Raw genomic sequence first — 19159 nt, forward strand, 5'->3', positions numbered from 1 at the left:
CTTCACAGTCTATCATAGCATTACGGAGGTCCTATTGCTGGATGCCTGTATCCCTGGAGATTACATCAGGGTAGGAGAGTGTGCGCCCTCTGCTATCGCAAGCAGATGGCTTCCAGAGGAGAAGAGTAGAAATTACCTCGTTTTCAGCTCTACAACAATGTCCAGCAAACTGGACTCTTCTACCTTTCACAAGAGATGATACAGGTGGTAATTTCCCATATATTTGTACTTTGGTTGGATGATGCTTCCATGAGAGATTTTGAGCTGTTATAAGGAGGCGAGTGTAAGTTCCATCCAACCACCTCTCAAGCTTCTTTGATAACGTCCAGGTTTCTGAGCCATATAGTAGAATTGGTTCGACTGTAGCTTTGAAGATTTTAAGTTTGAAATCTCTACTTAGATTTGATGACCAGATCTTATGCATATCATTACAGGCTGACCTGGCCATACCCTTTCTAGTTAGAAAATCTTTTCTAGATGATGATATGTATGACCCAAGATATTTGTAATCAGAAACCATATTTAAGGGCGCATTGTTGAGAGTATGGATGATGCAATCACTGTTGGACAGGCACTTGTTTACATATTCAGTCTTGGACTCATTGAGGTAAAGACCTACACAATTTGAGGCTTGTTCAAGAGATTGTAAAAGAGACTGCAGTGCCCCAGCATGGCCACATTCTTATGACTGAAACAAGTAAACTTCAATTTATTTCTTCCTTTATCACTGATGTGTGTCTGCTGTATGTAATTCATACTTTATTGCATAAGAACTGACCAACTTAATCCTTGACCAGTATTTTAGTATTTCGCCACTGCCCATTTCTCAATCAGTATGCCGAAGAAGTGGACAAACGGTTTGAAGACTGGAAGCAGTATAAGATGAGCGTTCCCACTTACGGTGCCATTATTTTGGATCCTGAGATGAAGTTTGTGAGTGTCACCACTTTAAAAGCATATTTCTGTTGTTTTTTTTTTAGGTTGTAATTTTTTGGAAAGCTGGCAGAATCGTTAGCATGCTTGATGAAATGCTTAACAGGTGGCGAACTGGCAGAAATGTTAGCACACCAGGCGAAATGCTTAGCGGTATTTCGTCTGCCGTTACATTCTGAGTTCAAATTCTGCCGAGGTCGACTTTGCCTTTCATCCTTGCAGGGTCGATTAGATAAATACCAGTTACGCACTGGGGTTAATTTAATTGACTATTCCCCTCCCCCAAATTTCAGGCCTTGTGCCTATAGTAGAAAAGATTTTGAAATTTTCATTTCTTGGTCTGTCTCTGATCCCCAAACATTGTTTAGTCTCGTGTTGGGCCCCAACCAAGCCAACCTATATCACTTAACCACAACCTCCTAGGCATTACATGCAACATTATATAACCCCTACTTCATTCTCCCTCTCTCTCTCCTTAACCCTGTTGCTCCTCTACAACAAGAACCTGCTGTTCCCCAAACTCTTTTCTCATACCAAAATCCCCTCCTAATACACAGATGTAGCATCCTCCCTCCCTGGGTTTGTTGACTTGCAAGCCATGTGGCAGCCTCAGTCGTGCCAGTGGCATGTAAAAGCACCCATTAAAGTGGTTGGCATTAGGAAGAGCACACAGCTGAAGAAACCATGCCAAAGGAACCACTGGAGCACAATGCAATCCTTTGACTCATCAGATCCTTGTCAAAGCCATTCATCCTCAGCCAGCATGGAACATGGATGTTTATTAAGCGATGATGATGATTAAATTACCTAATGTGTCCTTTTTCAAGGAAAAGAGGACTTATTGGTCAACCTGGTCTGAGCTACACAATACTTGACAACAGAATACTTGTTTTGTTTTTGGATTTGGTTTGCAAGATTCTTTATATGAGTTCGTGTGTTGAAGTATATTCTGTTGTGTCTGGGGAGAGTCATTTTCTTTTTGTGCCTTATAATGTCAAGACTATTGAAAAGGTTGCAAGACGCAATGAAAATTTTAGGAAAATAAAAATAAGAAATAAGTGGAAATGTTACTGGTGAGTGTGTTACATTATAAGGCACAAAAACAAAATGACTCTCCCCAGACACAACAGAATACTTGTTGTTTCTGTATTTTGTCTACTGCTATGTTCTGAGTTCAAATTCTGCTGAGGTTGACTTTGCCTTTCATCCTTTCGGGGTCGATAAATTAAGTTCCAGTTACACACTGGGGTCGATATAATCGACTTAATCTGTTTGCCTGTCCTTGTTTGTCCTCTCTGTGTTTAGCCCTTTGTGGGTAGTAAAGAAATAGGTATTTCGTTTGCCACTACATTCTGAGTTTAAATTCTGCCATGGTCGACTTTGCCTTTCATCCTTTCGGGGTCGATTAAATAAGTACCAGTAACGCACTGGGATCAATATAATTGATTTAATCTGCTTGTCTGTCCTTGTTTGTCCTCTCTGTGTTTAGCTCCTTGTGGGTAGTAAAGAAATAAGTATTTTGTCTATGTTCTGAGTTCAAATTCCACCAAGGTCAACTTTGCTCTTCATCCTTCTGGGGTTGATAAATTAAGTGCCAGTTACACATTGGGGTTGATGTAATCAACTTAATCCGTTTGTCTGTCCTTGTTTGTCCTCTCTGTGTTTAGCCCCTTGTGGGTAGTAAAGAAATAGGTATTTCGTCTGCCGCTACGTTCTGAGTTCAAATTCCGCTGAGGTCGACTTTGCCTTTCATCCTTTCGGGGTCAATTAAATAAGTACCAGTTATGTACTGGGATCGATATAATCGACTTAATCCGTTTGTCTGTCCTTCTTCGTCCTCTCTGTATTTAGGCCCTTGTGGGTAGTAAAGAAACAGGTAATATCAAGACGGATGGATGTCAACAAAGTGTGGCCTTAGAGAGAGGGAGTAGAAATAGGGGGCAATGCCAGAAGGAAAATGGGGAGCTGCATCAAATACTGATGCAGACCCTCACTACTCAGTCATCCTGATGGGAGAGAGAGAGAGAGAGAGACATTAGCAGCAACTGTATATTTTCTTGTGTGAGAAATAGGGTGAATAATGAATAATCTGGGGCAAGCATGGCTGGTGTGGTGCAGTGGATTAGCAAGAGGTTGTGAAAGAGAGGTGGAAAGAGGAAGCAAGCATTCCTTATTTGGGAATATAGCTGGAGAAGAAGAAGAAAAAGGAAAGATTTTTTTTCAATGTTCAACAACTGTTTTTTTATAATATTGAGTTTCTTTTATGCATAATATCACTAGAAGTATTATGAAAATATTCCCTGCATAATTGCTTCATTAAGTAATATTCCAATTAACTTTTAATTACTTAAAATTCTACTTCTGGCCACTTCTCCATAGAGTTAGGCAATAATACCTTTCTTGCACTGCAGAAAATATTTATCTTCTCTAACTCTCTCCTTCTCTCTTTCTCTCTCTCTCTATATATATATATATAAATAATTTTGATTGTTTTTACTTTGTAAATGTAGCTTTTCTATGCCATCACTATGCATCAATGTATCCTTTCATTTCTAGTTTACTTCAATACTTTAGCTACTCTCTCTCTCTCTCTAGCTTGATCATAATCATCATTGCTTTAGTATTCACTTTCCCATGCTTGCATGGGTCAGATGGAATTTATTGAGGCCGACTTTCAGTGGCTGGATGCTCTTCCTGTTGTTAAATATTCTCATCTTTAGTTCATCCATGCTTGTTTTCCTTAATCGATATCAGCGCATTAGTTGCATTCTCCCTGATGGAATATTGTAGCTGTTGGTTCTTACATTGCAATAAGTTTCCTTTGTGATGATGTATCTAGGGTCAAAATCGTAACAGCTACCTTTTAAAGTAATTGGTAGGTCCCAGAACTTTAATAGGAAATTATCCTTGCCTTAAAAAATGAATTCCTTTTTGCTTCATGCACAACAGAACAGGAATCAATGCATTTCTGAGATGGAAAATATTAAATTTTATTCCTAAAGCATGAATCTGATGAGTTTCTAGTTATAGAATATGGGGCAGCTTGCCATTTGAAATATAGCTGATTGGTGAAACTCCCAGTTATCTAAACACTTTGAACCTTTCTACTATAAAAAGGCATGGCATCCAAAATTTATAGGCAGTGTTACAACTTTTTCTCATCTTCTGTCGATGCAGGTATGGTTGTGTGGTAATAAGTTTACCTCCCAACCACATGGCTCCAGGTTCAATTCCACTGTGTAGCCCCTTGCACAGGTGTCTTGCTCTATCCCTGGCCTTGTGAGTGGATCTGGTTGTTGGAAACTGAATGAAGCCCAGAGTGTGTGTATGTGTAAATAATAATTGTTACTGTATCCTTGCTTTGATGTTGCATGATAGATGCAAATGAGTGTCACCATCTTGCTGGCAGTGTCCTTCATTTGCAATCTTCCATGAAAATATGTCTGGTCGTAGGGTAACATCACCTCGCTTGAAAACAGGTGAAGGTTAGCAACAAGAAGGGCATCTGACTAGAAAATCTTCCCTTAACAAATTCTGTCCAACTCATGCAAGGATGGAAAAATGGATGTTAAAACAATGATATAAATTCACATAATTCTATACCATGAATACTGTGTAAATTAAGATCCTTATTGACCGGTCACTAGGATGTCATTGTTGCTGCTTTTAATCTACTAAAAGGAGCAATTTCTTAGGTGGTCAAAAGTTGTGATGTTGCTTTGGTGTTGTGGTTAGTACAGCTGTATAGTTTACAGCAAACAGTATTTAAATCCCACAAGCCATGCTACAACAATTTTGGTCTTCCATATTATAAACATACATACATGTGCAGATAAACATGGGTTTTATTTGTGTTCATCATGACTACTTTTCAGGTATTGCTTGTTCAAGGTTACTGGGCCAAATCTAGCTGGGGTTTTCCAAAAGGCAAAATTAATGAAGATGAAACAGAACAAGAATGTGCAGTGAGAGAGGTAAGTACCATAGATCTCTCTATCATTTTGGTTAGGTTGCCTGGACCAAAACCACTCTTTTTCTCCAAGTGTTCCTGTTTTCCATGCCATTTTTGAGGTCTTATATTTGTAACTTGACATCATGAGAAAGTTGATCAATGTACATCATTTTGGGTTGTTACCCGACATGAGAATTCTCATAGCTTGTAATCCACAGAAAGAGTTCATTCACTAATTCATAGTTAGCTTTATTAATTCTCTTCTAGATAGGTGGGAGTCTTTCTTCTCCAGTGTTTTTTTAAAATTTTTTTTCGGTGTTTTCAGACTGTATACTGTACTCTGTATGGGTAGTGGTGGGCAGAATCTTTCTAGTGTAGCAATTGTTGATGTTTAATCTCCGGTTGAATCTGGTTGGGAGTGGAGTCTGTGTGTGACTATCAGAAACAGTGTTGTACTGAATACCTTACTGTATTTAATTAGACTCTTTTGCATGTTATATGGTTCATTCAACTGCCAGTGCTATATAAAAAAAGTACCCTTTCTGGCACCACATAAGAAGCCCCTGTACTGGTTTCATGTAACAAGCACCCGTGCCTGTGCCACATAAAAAGCCCCTATACCTGTGCCATGTGAAATGCACCCACTCACTGTAAAGTGGTTGGTATTAGGAAGGGCATCTGGCTGTAGAAACCAAGCCAAGTCGGACTGGAACCTGGTGCAGCTGTAGTCAAATTGTCCAACCCATGCTGGCATGGAAAATGAATTTTAAATGATGATGACGGTAATGGTACTCGCGGTGGAAGTGTGTGTGTTATACGGGATGTCAAAAGTTGCAGTGTTGGATTAAGGGCCTTGCCAGTATATTGTTGCCTTGCTTTGAGTTTGAATCCTACTAGGGTCAAAGTTGCTTTTTTTTTTTTTCGAGGAAAAGGCAGTAGCCATGAACTTTACGAGCAGCTCTCTCTGAGACTGGTGAGCTCAATGCTGTTAATATTTCATTTAAGCTGTTGTCAGTCAAAACCTGCAGACATGAGCTGAGAGAAGATTCCAGTGGGTTGAAGAAATTCTGGGGAAGAAAGACTGGGCATAGGGGTTAATGTGGGGACTTGGATTGGATATAACAAGGGTAATGAGAGGTGGAGAGACAAAAGAGTCAGAAGTAGGTTTTTTTGGAATGGGGGTCAATAAAGTATCATTCACTTATTAGGGTCCAGTCAATCACTCTTGTTAGAAATAAGAAATCTTTTCATTTCTTATTACAAAACCAAGGTCTGCGGATTAGTAAAATTGGTTAAAGTGTCAGAGAAAAGGCCTTACAGTAATTTAGTTGCTGCCCTTTATGTTCCCAGTTCTAGTTTTGCTCTAAAAATTCCATGCTCCATACCTATTGTGAAAACTGTATTTCCTGACATACAAGTCAACTTTTTCAGACCAAAATTTACAGCCAAAGAAAGGTAGTTTGATTTATACACCAAGATGACTTTGGAGGACCAAAAGTTCCATGTGAAATGCAGCAGAATTTGGAAAACTAGTGATGTTTGAATGTTTACACTACATACTACATCGACTTGTATGCTGGAAATTACAGTATTATAAAATAAGGGTTACAGATTAGGGAAATCAGTGTGTCAGCCAAAAGGCCTTGCAATAATTTAATTGCAGCACTTTACTTTCTCACCTAAAATCTTGCCTTAAAAATGCCATGCTTTACCTGTTGTAAAAATTGTTATCTGTTATAGTTCTGACTTTGTTGGAGTTTATATAAATTGTTACACTTTTTGCAATGTTACAGGTGTTTATGATTTGTCTTAGATTTCATGACTTTGAGGCTGTACCTATCATTATCATTTTATCTTTCCCCATCATAATTGCAGGTATTTGAAGAAACTGGCTTCAACATTAGTAAGTTCATCAATTCTAATGATTATTTCGAGAACCAAATGAATGACCAACTTACTCGACTTTATATCATTGCTGGAGTGTCTTTGGACACTGAATTTCAGACCAAAACACGCAAAGAAATCAAAGTAAGTTACCATTTCTTGTTGTTTTTGATATATTGAAAGAATTTATAGAGCATCTTACCAAATACTTTAAATCATTGCTTCTCACCTTTTTTAATATCTGGGCCAGATCCAAAACCTGGATGTTTTTAGTGGGGGGGGGGGTCACACCAAAAAATGTAAAACACAAGTCAAAGAAAGATTTAATATATTTATGGAGGGAAGACTGTTGGAGGCTGCCAGAAGGATGCGCCGAGGGCTACATACCCTTCCTGTATCCTTCATGAAGTCTCCAACGATGTGGATGAGAACTGGTTTTAAGTTCTTGGTTTGTTTCACCAAAATAGACTTTGTCTTTTAATCCTTCCAAATCAGTCAAATAAGGGCTAGTAATATAATAAGAGGGAGGAAGGGTCAATAATTTAATTAAATTTTCCCCCTCCTCCCAAGATATGTGACCTTGTGCCTAGAACTCTTTATTCTTGTTGCAGTTGTTATTGATGAAGATGGTATCAGTATTGCTGTTGAACTTGATGTTTGTGAAACATTTCAATAATGGATTAAATGCCTAGCACTATTTTCTTCTGTTCTGCTGTGTGCTATCTTTGTGTGTGTGTGTGTGAATGTATGATTAACTTCAGATCAGCCCTAATTAAAGATATTCAGAAGTGTCCTTATTTTTTTTTTATATATTTTTTTAAGACAGTAGGGAATACTTTGATGAAACTAACTAGTATTTCTAGGAAGTTGAGTGACTATGTAAAGGTTTCCCAGATCTCATTAGTATAGTTGTTTAAATTATCATCATCATTTAATGTCCATCTTCCATGCCAAGATCCTATTGAACCATTCAACATTCCATGGCATAGGCTAAATGCTCAATAGGATCTGACAAGCCACAAGGCTGTCTCAAACTCCAGTCTCTACTTTGGCTTTGTTCCTATCGTTGAATTGTCTTCTTTATGCTGGCCTCTTTACATTGTATACTGGGTGTTTTTTTTTTCCTTCTTTTCTTGATACCAGCTCTAGTGGTGATAGCTTTGTAATTTGCAAGCCTAAGAACCTAAAGTGGTCTCTACAACTGAGGGAGGGTAGAAGGGAGAGTGTAGTGATTCTAGGCAAAATGACGAGGGGAGATAAGTAAGAGGAGAGGAACAAATTTGGAGTTGTGATATGTTGATAGTGGAGAGAGTAACAGTAGTAGAGTAGGCACTAGGAGTGGAGGGGGGGAATCATCATCCATCAAGTAAATAAATGCAGTTTTTAGAGGTTTTCTTTTGGTTTTACTGTAGAGTTGTTCTGATTTACATTTGTACCCTAAGGTGCTGAATAATTAAGTTCCCCGTCATCCTACCATGGAGCCTAGAGAAGATAATTAGGAATTTAGTTTAGGGTTTCCTTCCTTGACTCACTCTAGATGTTTACATACTCAGTGGCAATCCAACAATACAGATTAATAAACCTTGCTTTCTTTTCTCTCTCCTTCCTTTTTATTTTGTATTTCTAACCCTTCGTAAATAATCTTTTTTTTTTATCCTTTCTGCAGTGTATGCAGTGGTTCCCAGTTGATGCACTTCCTGCTCACAAAAAGGACCAAACGTGTCGGTCACAACTCAATATGAACTCCAATAACTTCTTCACCATCATTCCATTTATCAAGTATGTCTTTACCTTATTATTCTATATGTATCATTAGAGGTGCAGACATGACCGTCTGATTTTAAAGTTTGTTTTCCAGCCACATGGTTTGGGTTCAGACCCACTGCATGGCACTTAGGGCAAGTGTCTTCTACTACAGCATCGGGTTGGCCAAAGCCTTATGAATGGATTTGGTAGATGGAAACTGAAAGAAGCCTGTCATGTGTGTGTATGTTACTGTATTGTTGCCTTGACATCGTTTGATAGTTGTAAACAAGTGTCATCATCATGCAAGCTGTGTCCTTTGCAATCATCATCATCATAATCATCATCATTTAGCGTCCGCTTTCCATGCTAGCATGGGTTGGACGGTTCAACTGGGGTCTGTGAAGCCAGAAGGCTGCATCAGGCCCAGTCTGATCTGGCAGTGTTTCTACGGCTGGATGCCCTTCCTAACGCCAACCACTCCATGAGTGTAGTGGGTGCTTTTTACGTGCCACCCGCACTTCTGTGAAAACTTGTTATGAGGGAATATTACTTTTCTACAGCTGGAAGCCTTTCCTGCCATGTTGGCAACAGGAAGGGCATCCAGCTGTAGAAACTCGATCTCAACAAATTCCACCCAACACATGCAAGTATGGAAAAGTGGAGGTTAAGATGATAATATGTAAATACTTACCAAGGTGGTGAGCTGGCAGAATGTTTAGCAGTATTTTCATCTGTCTTGATGTAATTGACTTGACCCTGCTCCCGCTCTGTCCTAAATTTAGGCCTTGTGTCTGGAGTAGAAAGGATGCATAAATTCTTACTCGTTGCTTCACTCTTTGCAAAAGAGGGAACCTGCCTCCTAGAAATAACAACTACAATGTTATAATACATGTGTGGTGAACAAGTTAGAATCTCCACTTGTTTCTAGATTAAACAACAGCATTAGTATTCTCTGAGCAACTGATCAAGGGTGAAAACCTTATCTGTACAATATTAGCTGTTGTAAAAAGATAGAATGTGTGCACAAATTGCTGAAGTTCAGCCCCAGGTTGGCCTTGATCCCAGCAGGCCTAAGATCAGAAGCTTTCAAATCATGTCCTCTTCAGCAATGGTATACCTGGACTGCATTATCCACAGTTTTTGTTTTTCATTTTTAACTCTTTAGAATTTAAGCCAGCCATCCTCATCATGCCAATATCCTGCCTGTTTTATGCTCAAACTAGTCAAGTCTGGTCTCTCACCTGTATCCTACAATGTCATTCTAAAAGAATAAACATTCACATCATCAAATTGTCATGGTGACAAAACAATGCATGATCAGTTCCAAACAACGTGTATATATACACATCATCATCATTTAACATTCACCTTCCATGCTGGCATGGATTGGAGAGTTTGATAGGATCTGGCAAGCTACAGGACTGGGCGATCTTACGGTACAAGTACCATAAATGCCACGTGTGTTTGTTTACATTTGAAGAAGAAGATCATCATTTTCCATAAATTTTTTTTTTATATTTGGAGGGTTATGGTTAGAGTTACGGTTGCGGTTAGGGGTGGGAGAAAAGGGTTTCTTTTTTCTTCAGAGATGTAAACAAACCCACGTGGGTTTATAATTGGCAGTTATGGTACTTGTACCGTAAGATCGCCCAGGACTGTGTTGGCTCCAACATCAGCTTTGGCATGGATTCTATGGCTGGATGCCCTTTATAATGCCTACCACTTCACAGAGTATACTTGGTGCTTTTTACTTGGCGAAGACAGGGAAAGCCCCTGGCCCATCAGGAATCGCTTCAGATATGCTTAAAATATCTGGCGATATCAGCTATAGTCTAGTCACCCGTATAGTCAATCAGGTGATACATGAAGGAGTCATACCCAATGAATGGTGTAGCAGCACCATAGTCAACTGCTACAAAGGTAAAGGTGATGCATTAGATACGAATAAATACAGAGGTATCAAGTCGTTGGATCAGATGATGAAGGTTATGGAGAGGATCATAGCCCAACTAATTATGGAGAGTGTCAGTCTAGACGAGATGCATTTTGGGTTTATGCCAGGTAAAAGCTATATTTCTGGTAAGACAGCTGCAGGAGAAATACCTACCCAAAGATAAACCTCTGTACCTGGCTTTAGTTGACATGGAGAAAGTCTTTGATGGGGTCCCCCGATCCCTTATCTGGTGGTCAATGAGGAAACTAGGGATAGATGAGTGGTTAGTGTGAGCTGTGCAAGCCATATACAGGGACACTGTCAGTAAGGTGAGGGTTGGCAATGAGTACAGTGAAGAATTCAGGGTAGGGGTCCACCAAGGATCAGTCCTCAGCCCTTCTCTTATTCATCATAGTCCTCCAGGCAATAACAGAGGAATTCAAGACAGGATGCCCCTGGGAGCTCCTCTATGCTGACGACCTTGCTCTAATTGCTGAGTCACTATCAGAACTAGAGGAGAAGTTTCAAGTGTGTAAACAAGGATTAGAATTGAAGGGCCTTAGAGTCAATCTAGCAAAAACCAAAGTCTTAATATGTTGGAAAGCTGACAAACCACAAATCCTTTCAGGTAGTTGGCCCTGCTCGATCTGTAGAAAAGGCATAGGTAGAAACTCCATAAGATGTACCCAGTGTAAGCTATGGACACATAAGAGGTGCAGCAATATCAAAGGAAGGCTAACTGGGAAGACAGTTTTTGTGTGTGGCAAATGCTCAAGGGTAATAAACACTGAAAATGTGCAGTAAACAGCTTCTGTCACATTCCAGGGGAAAAAACTAAAGTAGTTGATAGCTTCCTAGGTGACCAAGTCAGTACTAGTGGGTGGATGCTCTGAGTGTAGCTGCTAGAATAAGAATAGCCTGGGCAAAGTTCAGAGAGCTCCTACTTCTGCTGGTGACAAAGGGCCTCTCACTAAGAGTATAAGGTAGACTATGATGCATGTGTGCGAACAGCCATGCTACATGGCAGTGAAACATGGGCCATGACTGCTGAGGACATGCGTAAGCTTGCAAGGAATGAAACCAGTATGCTCTGCTGGATATGTAATGTCAGTGTGCTTACTCGACAGAGTGTAAGTACCTTGAGAGAAAAGTTGGACTTAAGAAGCATCAGATGTGGTGTGCAAGAGAGACGACTGTGCTGGTAAGGTCATGTGTTGTGTATGGATGAGGATAGCTGTGTGAAGAAATGTCACACCCTAACAGTAGAGGAAGCCTGTGGAAGAGGTAGACCCAGAAAGACCTGGGATGAGGTGTTGAAGAGGACCTTTGAATGTTGGGCCTCACAGAGGCAATGACTAGTGACTGAGACCTTTGGAAATATGCTGTGCTTGAGAAGACCTGGCAAGCCAAGTGAAACCATAACCATGGCCTATGCCAATGCAGCACAACCGGTTCTTTTAAGAGTAGCCTTCAATCATCGGGCAATAAACTGCGCTTGCAAAGACCTGTTGAGGCAAGTGAAGTCGTTGTCGTAGCTGATGACAGTACCGCTTGATTGGCATCCATGTCAGTGACATGTAAAATGCACCATTCAAGCTTGGCCGATGCCAGTATCGCCTGACTGGCCCACGTGTCGGTGGTACGTAAAATGTACCCACTACACTCTCAGAGTGGTTGGCATTAGGAAGGGCATCCAGCTGTAGAAACATTGCCAGATTGGATTGGAGCCTGGTGCAGCCTTCTAGCTTGCCAGCCCTCAGTCAAACAATCCAACCCATGCCAGCATGGAGAGTGGACATTAAACGATGATGATGACGACCAGTACTTGTGAGGCTTGCAAGATCGAAAAAGATCAGGGAGAGAAGAATGAAAAAGTCCCCACTCCTAAATAATATTTGAGAGGGGAAGGTGGCTTTATGCCAGATGTTGAAAGGGGCACAAGTAAAGGTGTGTTGCTGTAGAGGAGATACATGGTTACCTGCTATTATATACAGAGGTGGATGGGAGTTGCTAATGGTAGCAGGGTTTGGTTTGAGTGAAATATGTTGGCTATTTCTAGCAAGTTGTGTGACTACTTAAAAGCTGTTTCCCCTCTCTGACTTGTCTATGTGAACAGTAGTCCATTGAGAAAGTGATTATTAAATGGATGGAAAAAAGAAATGAATGCCTACCCTGAACTACCAGTTTATCAAAGATTTCAAGTGTGATCAGATCAAGTGAACATTATTATTGTTGGGTCCCAAATCTATCTTGTTCAAGTACAACAGCGATCAAAGGGGTTCCAGCTGTTGCCATATTACCTTCTTTTTTTTTTGTAAGTCACAGTGTAGCTAGGACTACACTGTATAGTGTGTGCTTCTTTGGTGTTATTAGTTTTGTTCCTTATCAGGTCAGTTCTGATCCTGCAGACCTATAAGTAAAGGCATTCCATTAGTGACCATTCCATCTTTTATTATTTAAATGTAACTACATTATATTATGTGTTCTTCCTATTTTAAAATAGTTGTCAGAAGGAGATTTGGCTACTATCTCTAGTTGATTGACTAACCGCATGTAGGCTTCCTTGTATTCTAAAGAAATTATATCTTAGTTGGAAGAGCATCAAACAACCTGACAGTCATAGGTATGAAGCAAGATTGTACTCAACGATGTTATGTTTAAATTGTTGTCCGTAGTTGAGACCATCAAATGTATGACTATAAGCCATTATGTGTTTTATTTTGTTACCTGTTTCAGTGGTAGGACTATAGTCATAGCCTTAAAAACCTGTTGTCAGTCTATCGACTCTTGTTCTATATATTATTTTTTTTTTGAAGTCTGCTACTTATTCTATCCGTCTTTTACCAAACCATTACATGAACCAACATTGGTTATGAAGCAGTGCTGGGGCACAAACACAATGTACATACATGACAGGCTGCCATAGAATGTGTTTCAGATTCACTCACACGTAAATGACACTTAAGCAATGTGCCACATGGCTGCTAAGCAAACTTGTTAACCACACAGCCATATTGAAATAGTTCTTTGCTAACTGACAGTTTCATTTTTATTACAAAGTCATTTATCTATTTTTACTATCAGACAATTGCGGAAATGGATCATGAACAAAAAACAACAGAATCTTGATTTGAAGACTGGGATCCTTGGACCAGTTCCAAATGGTAACACTGTCGCAAATGTAACGATTCCAGTCACTGGCAACTGCCGCCAGTTGACAGATAAGCAGAGGTTAAAGCAACAACAGCTCTACAACCAAAAGCTCTTCAATGACTTTCAGGAATACCAGAAAATGAGAGATGGAAAAATAAATACTGGCCAAAATTCAGCCACTAATAGTGGTGGCAGTAAGCTGATGCCTGGCAATGGAGACCACAGCCACTTGGCCACAGAAATGGTCAACCCTAAATACCAAAGGAAACCGATTCAACAAACAGCCTCACCAAAACAACATTATAAGAAAATACTTGTAAGTGCAGCTTCATTGTTTTTGATATTATATTGTTGTCATCATCCTGTTGTTGTTGTTGTCGTCTTGCATCTGTTTTTGCCATGCTTCAAATAATCTCTAATCAAGCAGAGCTAAGATCAGAGGCATTCCAGCCATGATTATCATGTCTTTTAGCCAGACGTTGATTGAGTTTGTCTTTGGACGATGTCTCACATGTACTGGAACTTAGTCGTTATAATCTGTTGCTTAGTTTAATAGCATTGCCTGATCCTTGGGTTGTTTTAGCAGTCTACTCTGTTGCAAGCATTCGGGCCATGTATCTCGTTTGAGGACACCACCTTACCACCTTCCATCCGACCAGCCTCAGAAGACTTGTAAAAGATCCTGTGTACTTCCTTTCCTTACTAAACAATAGAAGGCAATGTACAAGCCATACAACACATGTTATATGATGGAGGTGGCTTTGTGCCAGGTGAAGAGAAGTTAGGGTATGAACAGCTAGTCCACATTACTTCAGAAGAGGCCTAGGGCTGGTACCCTGGTTTCTCTGCTGTATATACATTCCTCCCTGGACGAGATGTCAGTCCATTGCAGGATTAATCGTTTTTACCAGATGAGTGGACTGGAACCGCATGAAATGAAGTGTTTGGTTCAAGAACACCCAGTCCAGGAATTGAAACCACACTCTTATGACCATGAGCCTGACACCCTAACCACTAAGCCATGTAGCTCCTCTAGAGTATGAATAGAAGGCTAGAGATAGGCATGTTGTCATGGAGGAGATACATGGCTCTCTCTCAGCTGGAAAGAGAGAGATGGTGAAGATGTGATGTGGTGGTGGAGGAGTATAGCCAAGTTACAGGGACATCTATCGGGTGAGTGGGCACAGGCAGAAGGAGGAGCGGGTGTTAAGGGGATATGTTGTGAGGAAGAGACTCAAAAGGAACATGGTGTGCATGTAGGTTTGCAAGGGAGAGTGAGAGGTAAAAAGGAATGGAATACAGTGAGTGAACTCAGGTGGAGCAAGGGGTGAGATGTTGGAAAGGTGGGATGTGAGGGGGAGGTTTTCAAAGGTATCAATATAAAGGCCTTTATTGTCTTGATTTTACTCATTTGACAGGTTTTCGCAAGCACAGCAAATTGCCAATTGACCTCTGTGATATTCAAAATCTGAAGAGCATTTTTCAGGACTTCATCCTATTTCTTCCTAGGACTTCCCCTTCTTCTGGTTCCCTCCACATTTAGAGAATGGCACTTCTTTATGCAGCTGTATTTATTCATATGCATCACATCACCGAACCATCACAGTTTCTCTCTTGCACATTCCAAAACGATGCCTCTTATACCTTCTCTTACCTCTTAAATTCTTTACACACTGTCGTACATGCATGCTGATATTATCCATCCAGAAAAGCATGCTGGCTTCATTTCTATCAAGCTTTCTTGTGTCCTCTGCATTGATAGCCCATATTTCACTACCATGTCACATAGCTGTTCATACACAGGCATTATACAATCTGCCAAGGCCCTTTGTTATCAACAAAGGTAATAACTCTCTACCAACTATGCTTTCAGAACATCCTCCTTCTCTGCTAATTTGGTCACCTAGATAACAGAAACTGTCCATTACCATTAAGAATACCCCTGGGCATTTGAGAAAATCTATTTCTTGCATGTTCTTTGTGTTTATTGTTCTTGCATACCTGCTACAATCGAGGAATATTTTTTCTGTTAATCTTCCTGTGATTCCACTGCATTTATGTGTCCATAGCTTGCACTGGGTGCACCTTATGAAATTTCTACTTACACCTTTTCAACATATCAAGCAGGGCCATTTCCTTGAAGGGATTAATTTGTCTGCTTTCTTGCTTTAGTACTTTAGTCTTTGCTAAATTAGCTCTAAGACCCTTTGATTTCATCCATGCTTCCACACATAAAATTTCTTCTCTAATTGTAGTAAAGATTCAGCTAAAAAACAAGGTCATCAACATAGAGGAACTCTCATGGGCAACCAGTTTTAAATTTCTTTGTTATTGCCTGGAGGGCTATGATAAACATAAGGCTCAAAGAATCAATCCTTAGTGAACTCCTTCCTGCATGCTATATTCATTGACTTTCACCTTGCTGACTGCATCCCTGTAAATGCTTCGATGGCTTTCACCAGGCGCTCATCTACCACTAGCTTCTGCAGCAACCACCAAACAAGGGAGCGAGAAACCTTGACAAAGGCTTTCTGCAAGTCAGTAAATGCCAAGTACAGCAGTATAGCTTTGGCCAAATGCTTCTGCTACAGTTTCCTTACTAGGATGGTAGCATCAGTAGTGCTTCTGCCAGGCACAAAACCAGACTGCATCTCATCTAGGTTAACTTTCTTCCCTCAGTGACATGTATTTATCGAACCCATGCTAGTATGGAAAAAATAAATATAAAACAAATGAAAAAAAAAAATATCATCACCTTTGTAATTTAATGTTTGTTTTCCATGTTGTCTTAAGCCGGATGGTTTGGCAGGACCTGGCAAGCTGCAAAGTTGTACCTAGTTTCAATGTCAGCTTTGGCATGGTTTCTATGGCTGGATGCTCTTCCCAATGCCAACCACATTACAGTGTGTAATGGATGCTTTTTTCATGCCACCAGCACTAGCAAAGTTGCTAAGTAACTTTCAGGACAGAAAAAGAATGGGGAACAGTTTAATCAAATTAAAAATAAATTTATTTTATTGACAAAGATTGACTCAAGTTACTTTCCTAAGTATTTACTTTCTGTTTTAATAATTATCTCATTTTTGCTATTTCTGATGACCTTTTTTTCTGTTTCAGACTCGAGACAAAGATGAAGGTAAGTCTCATTTTTGGGTGATTTTCTTTCAATACCTTTTATAATGTTGTGCTTCTGTCAGTCCGGTCCTTGTCAACTACATGTTCAATCAGACACCCACATAGACACACAAGCTAGCACATCATCATCACTGTTTAACATCCACATTCCATGCTGGCATGGGTTGGACGATTTTGACTGAGGGCTGGCAAACCAGATGGCTGCACCAGGCTCCAATCTGATCTGGCAGAGTTCCTACAGCTGGATGCCCTTCCAAATGCCAATCACTCCGAGAGTGTAGTGGGTGCTTTCACACACTACAATATTATTAAGTAGAAACACTACAATACACTATTAGATAGAAACACTAACACAAGGTGGCAAGCTGTCAGAAACGTTAGCTGAGTGAAATGCTGAGCGGTATGTCGCCTGTCGCTATGTTCTGAGTTCAAATTCCGCCAAGGTTGACTCTGCCTTTCATCCTTTCGAGGTCAATATATTAAGTACCAGTTACGCACTGGGGTCGATGTAATCAACTTAATCCCTTTGTCTGTCCTTGTTTGTGCCCTCTATGTTTAACCCCTTGTGGGCAATAAAGAAATAAGAAACACTAACACACTACAGTGCTATTAAGTAGAAACTACTATTTTAAGTATAAAATGATATATGTTAGAATCACCAATTTGTGAACAAAAAGGGCAGTGGGTTTACTGTTAGGACTCTGTCTGTATACCTACTGATTGTGGGGTGACTGCATTACAAAGAGTCCGTTTCTCTTTTCTGTTTCAAGTTGGTGCTCAAAATGCTGTAATATCAGTTATATAAAAGCTTTATGCCTCTCAATGTCTATAGGCAAATATAAAACATAAATAACACTTCCAATCCTGTCTAGTCTTAGGTTAGCGATCACATACTGCTTGAGGAATACAGTGTCACCTTGCTCACTCTGGTTTCAGCGATCAGTACAATTTCTGACTCTATCAAAGCACAGGAGTGGCTATGTCGTAAGGAGTTTGCTTTCCAAACACATGGTTAGGGTTCAATCCCACTGCATGGCATCTTGCCTTGACATCATGTGATACTTGTAAATGAACGTCACTGTCATGCAAGCAACATCATCATGTCATCATTTGACGTCCATTTTCCATGCTGGCATGCATTGGACAGCTTGACAGGAGCTGGCAAGGCCGAGGACCACACCAGGTGACATAGACTGTGTTTGGCTTGGCTTCTACAACTTCCTAACACCACACTCTTTACAGAGTGTACTAGGTACTTTTTTATGGGGCACCAGCATCAGTGCTTTTTGCATGGCTTTCATTTCCAATATTTTGCGGAAACATCTGGCTATGGGGAAATATTACCTGAGAAGCAGGTCAGTGTTGGTGACAAGAAGGGCATCAGGTTGTAGAAAATTTGCTTCAGCAAATTCCATCTGTCCCATGCAAGTATGGAAAAGTAGACATTAAAACAAGGATAATCAACACATTAGATTTAAAAAAACAAAACAATATTCAATGAATGCTAACCTGTAGCTACAACCAACCAAAGAAAGACCATGCGATTGATTGCCATGAAATCATTCACAAATACACTTCTACCTGTGACCTATAGATATGCTTCTATCTTTTTTACTACAGCTATATCAGATCACTTATAAACATACTCCAAAGTTTGATCTACAATCCTGCTTTGCCCTCTCTTTATCTTTTCTACTGCTGTTAGATGGGTCCCTGTCAACTCATCATCTTTCTTCAAGCTAGTGTTTACATTTTTCTCTTTTTTTTCTTGTTTTTAAATTTTTATTTTATTTTGGAACAAAAGTGGAAAACTGATTTGGTAAATATTTTTAAATATTTTCCCATTTTTCTTTTTGTTATTTTAATTTCAGGGTACAGCTTGTCAGAGATCACATTAACAAAAGCTCATTCTTGGACCAATTTCAAACTAAATTTTGATGCTTTATGGACATGAAATTTGCTGCTCTTAAAGACTTTCTTTTAGTTAGCTCTGGTTTAAAAAATGGAAGGGATGAAAAAGAATGATTATATATATACAAGTAAAGAAATGAAACATCTGAGAAGTTTGCCTGCAACATCACAATTGTAACAGTGCTGGCATTTAGAATGGCAAGAATTCTTTGGAATTGGAATTAGGAAGAAAAGAAAACAAGACAGGTTTGCTGGAAAAGGTTACCATATTATGTCACTCATTTGTAATAAGATTGGCTGTGTTCATCCAGTTAAAATTTAATTTTTCTGATTGAATAGAATTCAAGAGAGAACACTGTATTGAGAGTTCTGCAGTCTGGCCGCTGTGTATTGGAGGTTTTGATTTGGAAACATTTTACCAGCATCATGTGTTTTTGTCGTCAAAATAAGTTCCATCCAGCCAACAATTTTAAAGTCTCTTCATAAATTTTATTAATTTAAACAAGAAACAA

The 19159-nt window shown here is 39.7% G+C and overlaps 1 protein-coding gene across 1 annotated transcript in view; it reads left to right on the forward strand.

Moving 5' to 3' along the window:
- Nucleotides 1-19159, forward strand: part of LOC115218115 (m7GpppN-mRNA hydrolase) — a 23428-nt gene extending 4269 nt beyond the window's left edge. The window contains exons 3-9 of the mRNA XM_029787904.2: nt 806-933; nt 4809-4907; nt 6761-6913; nt 8436-8548; nt 13533-13917; nt 16719-16737; nt 18608-19159. Of these exons, the coding sequence (XP_029643764.1) occupies nt 806-933; nt 4809-4907; nt 6761-6913; nt 8436-8548; nt 13533-13917; nt 16719-16737; nt 18608-18690 (980 nt within the window). The 3' untranslated portion in view covers nt 18691-19159. The remainder of the gene's footprint in view (nt 1-805; nt 934-4808; nt 4908-6760; nt 6914-8435; nt 8549-13532; nt 13918-16718; nt 16738-18607) is intronic.

This window comes from Octopus sinensis, linkage group LG12 (genome assembly GCF_006345805.1).
Source record: "Octopus sinensis linkage group LG12, ASM634580v1, whole genome shotgun sequence".
Taxonomy (NCBI): Eukaryota; Metazoa; Mollusca; class Cephalopoda; order Octopoda; family Octopodidae; genus Octopus; species Octopus sinensis.